This window comes from Gossypium arboreum, chromosome 13 (assembly GCF_025698485.1).
Source record: "Gossypium arboreum isolate Shixiya-1 chromosome 13, ASM2569848v2, whole genome shotgun sequence".
In the NCBI taxonomy this organism is placed as follows: Eukaryota; Viridiplantae; Streptophyta; class Magnoliopsida; order Malvales; family Malvaceae; genus Gossypium; species Gossypium arboreum.
The window spans coordinates 78,795,545-78,801,955 of record NC_069082.1 but is presented as its reverse complement, the minus strand read 5'-3'; the positions used below and the strand labels follow the sequence as shown (position 1 = coordinate 78,801,955).

At 29.4% G+C, this 6,411-nt stretch overlaps 1 protein-coding gene across 1 annotated transcript; it reads left to right on the top strand.

Moving 5' to 3' along the window:
- Positions 1–4,921: 4,921 nt before the first annotated feature.
- LOC108463025 (uncharacterized) lies at positions 4,922–6,168 on the top strand. Its single transcript, XM_017762960.2, has 3 exons — positions 4,922–5,211; positions 5,346–5,451; positions 5,546–6,168. The coding sequence occupies exons 1-3, from the start codon at positions 5,179–5,181 to the stop codon at positions 5,677–5,679; spliced, it is 273 nt and encodes a 90-aa protein (XP_017618449.1). The 5' UTR covers positions 4,922–5,178; the 3' UTR covers positions 5,680–6,168.
- Positions 6,169–6,411: the final 243 nt, after the last annotated feature.

Below are 6,411 nucleotides of genomic sequence, written 5' to 3'. Positions count from 1 at the left end.
TTACCCCTTGTGAGCCTTTTTGACGTTTTGTAATGTGTACATATCGGGGTAACTTAGTAGTTAGTACCTAGATTTTTTTTATTTTTTTAAATTTGGGTCGTAAAGTGCCATATAAAGTTCTGCACTTATTGTTGGTTATGTTTCTACAACTCTAACCACATTTTGATACTCCACTATTTGAAGTAAAACCATGGAGTTAAATTTGTCTTAAGGCAAATCGAATTATTATGTTGATTTAAGAGAACGAATGTGTACGTTATTTTTGGATTTTGAATTTATAAATGGCATTACATAGAAACACACTTGCTTCCCTATCCTTTTGAATTTCACCTTAATTCCATTCTAGAACTACTGATAGGTCAGTTACTTTTAAGTTGTTACAATCTCCTTAATTAAACTTGATAGACATCATAATAGTCCATTAAATTAATTTACTCAATTTTGATTCTTTAGACTACTGATCATCTAAATTACCTACTAACCACATGCTACAACTTAACATTAGTGAAATGTTAGGTAAATAGTGCGCTAATATTTGTTTTTATATTTTTCTTTACGTGCAAAATCATTGAGGATAAAAACAAAAGATATTAATGTAAATAATAAGATTATTAAACCAATTTATTCAAAAAATTACAAGCACATATGATGAAATAACTACATTAAGAACACTAGATCCTAACAATATGAGCATGTTTGTAAAGTCACAGGATAACTAATTTGAGTATAATTATTTAATTACCTATATAATAACTTCAATTCTCACATTTTCTATAAGAATTGGAAAATGCATTTGGGAACTACCCAATTACATTTAATTCAATGAGACCTACTAATCACAGTGATTATCTAAGCATACTACAAATTTATAAGTACAAACAATTATACTAGCAATTGGTGACTTTTCAAATCCACATTTGACCAATTCGATATGATTTCAACAATATTTAAAAGCTAAATCAATGATCAAATTTTGATTAAGTTAAAAATTTTGAAAACAAGGGTCACGCGGTCGTATGGCCAGGCCGTGTGACATAGCCCGTGTGTCCACTCATGTGTGTATATGAAGTTAGGACACACGGCAATGTCACCAGTCCGTGTAACTCTCCGAGTCTGTGTGGTTCACCCTGCATCTAAAATTTAAATGACACGCGGCCGTGTGGGATGACCATGTGTGGCACACGGCCGTGGGCAACCCGTGTCTCAGGCCATGTGCAATAAAAGTTACCCCTAAATCAAGTCATTTCAAGCCCAAAACTTGCACAAAAAGATTCATCAATTCAACCTTCATTAACATATATAAAGCATACCTTAAAACATCTATAAACATGCCAAAATCACATTCAACGTATTTCTAACCAATATGCCATTCAAATGGCACCTCAATCATCATTCCATTCCATTCACTCAAACATGCATCATAATCAAAACACATATATTCCTATGCTCACACCATCATTATACCATTTTTATTACATATGAATGAACACAAATCACGTATTTACAAGGCATTTTAAGATGATCCAAATTCACAAACATATACATATATTTACATAGCCATATTAACATATGCATAAGTTTGGTAGCAATCCAAGCATACCAACTCAAACATCAAAATACCAAGTGGTAACTAGCCTATACATGCCAAATAACCATATCACACAATCATCTTCTTTCTACTCACATGAGGGCATGCATAATTACTATCATCTTAAATGAATACACATCATTTATAAGCCTTCATCGAAAGATATGAAAATAAATGAACTTGACATCATTCAAAAATAAACCAATTACCATGACTACACTTATAACACTGTTACATGCCATTTATAACCATTTTCCAAAATAACCAAAATTTTCCAATATGGATCGTTAGATAGTGTGATTGTGCTCTAATGAAATTTCCAATCGATAGAGCTTTTCAATGACCTACAGAAGCAGAGAAAATCAACTAGGTAAGCAACTAATACTTAGTAAGTTCGTATAACGAAACTTAACTTACCAAGTGTATTAATTAAACAACTATAAATGATTTTATTTAGCCATAGTCCAAATTTCCTTTTCCTTATACACAACACCTCACAAGATTAGTAAGTGAAGCAATGCACATATAAATTTAACCAAATAAGGAATATAACATCTCAAGCTTTTCAAATCATCACTCACTTTCATCATATACTATGTACTTTCATTTTCATTACCTTTCACACCTCAAACTTTATATATCATACATATTATAGCATAGTAAATCATGGCATATACCTAATAAGCATTTAGGTTTTATATATTATCCATCACACACACACATATATATATCCATTTCACATTCTACACATTTTAGTCCACATAGTTAGTAGATAATAAGTAAACATAACATCTATGAAACATAAATATATTAAGAAATAAATTCCATGCTTATTTCATATGTCACATGATAAATTCTCATCCTTTTCATTGCATATGTGCATATCCATCTTTTAATTTCTTATGAACATTTAAAACATCATATAAAAATAATTTAACTCTATACAAACTTATTTGTACCAAAAATGATGCCCTAATGTGATCCAACGACTAATCCGCTATTTTGGTTTTCCTACGATTAGTATTCGTTTGAGTCGTTTCCTGATCTAGATAAATATTTTTATTCAATTAATCCCTTTACAGCATTTAAAATAATCAATTTAGCTTATAACCCTTAATAATGGAAATTTACGAAATTGGGCTCAAAGTTTACATTTTATGCAATTTAGTCCTTAAACTTGAAACTTGCAATTTCACCCTTTTTTAACCATAAATCATGCTAGTCGATTTTTATCTAATCTTATAACATCCCAAAGTTATCAACAATTTACAATATTTTCCTTGAATTTTACTATTTTTATAAGTCCCTAAACCTTAAATTCATCGAATAATACTTAACAAAATATGTCTATTTAACAACCAAACTTAACAATCTACTATAAAACTTTAAAAACATATTAAATTTATCCATGGAATAATTTATAACATTTAATAGTTTTACAATTTGACCCGAACTAAATAGATTAAACTATTACGAGCTCAAAAACATAAAAGTAATTAAAAGCGGTTCCAAAATCACATGCCATGCATAATACCAAGCTTGGCCGAATGTCCAACTCAAAAAAATGGTGATTTTTTCCTTTCCAAATTCGGTGCTAATGCCTTTGGAAGATGACAACTTCATTTTGTTTAATTTTGTTTTAGTTTAATATATTTAATTACCATTTTACTCTTAGTACATCAACTAACAACTAACACAACATCGTCCATAAATGTCCACTACCTATATGCATGGTATATTTATCCTTTAGGTCCCTTAACTTACATTTCAAAAATCTTTTAACCCACTTAACTAATAAAAATTAACTTTTACAGTTTTTATGACTTAGTCCTTTTTAATTAATTAACTATCTAAACATTAAAATTTCTTAATCAAATTTTAATATGACCCTAATAACACTCCATAAATATTTAATAAAATATTTACGGGCTTAGTTTATAAAAATGAGGTCTTGATACTTCTTTTTCTAAAACCACTTGACTTTAAAGATTTATCACTTGAACCTAATTATTCGTTCAAATAACATAAATTATCATTATAAAAATTACTAAAATAGTATTTTGACTTATAAATATAAATTTCTGAATTCACTCATGACTCAAACTATTATTTTTAGCACCACTAAAAATAATTACTGATTATTAATTTAACTAAAATTATAAAATTATAAAACAAATAATAATTTATAACATTTCATGACAAGTCGAATAGCGGATTATTTTATTTTATTTTTTAAATTTTTATCTGTTCATAGCCGTTTGTTTTATTTTCGATATTATCACCAATTGAACCGTCCATTTTCAATTCAAACACAGCATTGATTAAGACATGTGGGATTAAAACGGCAGTTTTAGGGGGTCGTTTCCATCTTAGTGTGGGACCCTGCCACGTCCAGACCAGAGTGTGGAACGAGCGTGCACCCATGTTTTCTTAGTCTCCGGCATGAGCGGGTCCCACATGTCACGTGGAGGGTAGCATAATGGCCACGTATGATAAGAACGGTGACTGCTATAGAATCTCCTCTAATCTCCTCTCCACCAATCACAGACATCGTACCACGTGCGCTTTAGACCCCACCTACAACCTATGACTTCTTTCACATTTTTCCTAAAATATAAAAAAGACTTCATTCACATTTCTTTATGTAATATATAATTTTAGATAAGATATGAGCATATAATATAAAATAAATATTATAAATACCAGAGTCAAGTGAAAAATTAATACAATAAATATATTAAAAGCTCCTGAAAAAAATCTTATGAAAAATTTCAAATATTTATGGTTTTATTAATTTTATAGAGTTTTATATAAAAATAAAAATATTTTTATATTCAATTCACCATGAAATGAGTTAAATTAGAAACTTAAATATATGGATAATAGTAATACATGAGAAATAATATCAACATATTTCCCATAGCTTTATGAGTTAATTTCTTTAGATGTCCTTAACCTATGGTTTTGATTTTATGTATGTCCTCAAATTTCGAAACGTTTGAATTAAATTTTTAAAGTGTTAATATTATATCAATTCTGTATTTCATTCTAGCTGTCAAGAATGTCACGATCAGAACACAAAAATTTAATTTTAAAAATATGTAACTTAAATTTAATATAAGTTAAGTTTTAACGAAACTATTTTTTTAGTTACACCATACAGGCCAGCTGACTCGAAGACTTATACTTTGATGACCTAATTAAAAATTTTCAAATGTTTTAAAAAAAATTTAAAATCTGAACAACAATTGAAGGATCTATGATGCAATTAACATTTTTAGCATTATTTAATTATAATATCCAATTTTCACCCGCATGCTTTTATAAATTGAACAATTTTGGCCCTCTCTTTGAACTCTATTCTCATGCTGATTCTTCCTTGTTCAGTAGCTCTCTTCCTAGCTACTTTATTTTTTTTATTTCTTTGCTTCATTTTCTATCTGCTGGCTTTTCACCTTTGTTTCTTTCTGCTAGTTTCTTCTCCATCTCTCTTTCTCTATATATTTCCAACTCTTCGAGCTTTACCTACAAGTCTAGGCAGTAGAATAAGAGATTTATTTAGAACTTATATATAGTAATTTGTTTGATTAATGGGTGACTCTTCTGCTTCATATATCAACTTGGTAAGTAACAGTAAATCTTCTAGATTTCTATGTTGTAGTATACTTTCCCTTTTAAGTTATCGTTGTTGGTAGTAAATAGTCATTATCATCTATATATTTAAATATATAGGTTTATAAGTTGTATGTATATGCAGGTGCAGCATCTTATAGAAGAGTGTTTGATATTCAACATGAGCAAAGAAGAGTGCATGGAAGCTTTGTCTAAGCATGCAAACATTAAACCAGTCATAACTTCAACAGGTTCAGCTGAGTGATTTTTTTCTTTATATGTAAAAGGTTGAGGGTCTTTTATGACTTCAGTTTTAGAGTATGATGTGTATGATTTTGGTTGCAGTTTGGGATGAATTGGAGAAAGAAAACAAAGAGTTCTTTGAGGCATACATAAAGGGCAGAGATCAGAGAGCAACTGAAATAGAGAAAAGGCAAAGGATTCAGAAGAAGCTTAATACTTTCTCGAGTACTCAATAGAAAATTTTTATACTAGATTTTTGAGCTCTGAATCTAGATTATCATCATTTGAATAACCCAAAGACATGAAACGACGTCGTGTCAATTGATACACTAGTTGGGAAGCGTGACGGTATGTGGCATTGTGAGAGCAGTATATGGACAAGGGGGTTGCATGAGTTGATGGCACGTTGCATAAACGTGGCACCGCCCTCTTTGTTTCTTTTGTAATTGTGTCGCTTATTTACACGTTTAACGACAATCTAAGCTATGAGTGCATGTTTTGCTAGCTTTAACAATTGAAAGTTAAAAAGGGCTCTGGGGACCATGTTCAAAGGAGACGATGTTGTGTCAATTCTCAAGAGTCCCATGTTTTTAGTGTTTTTTTAGCAAAGAATTTCGAGCGAGAGATCACTTCTCTTTTTATTTGTGTTTATGTTCATTTGTATATTATCACTGGCATTGTAATCCAATATAATAAATTACTTTAATAATTTTTATAAAAGATAATTACGTTATGAAATAAATAATAAAGTGGGTAAAGAAAAAAATAGAAGAGCAAAAAGAATTTATTTTATTTATCAATAGGATATTTCTAATTTTTTGAAAGTTTATTCTTATAGATATAAAAATATATATGATACAAAATTTTACTTTTAATAAAAATTTATCTTGATTTTGATAAATATATACTTCATAATAAAATATTCATAACTCTCTTTCAATGTTCATCGGTAAATAAGTATTTTTCTC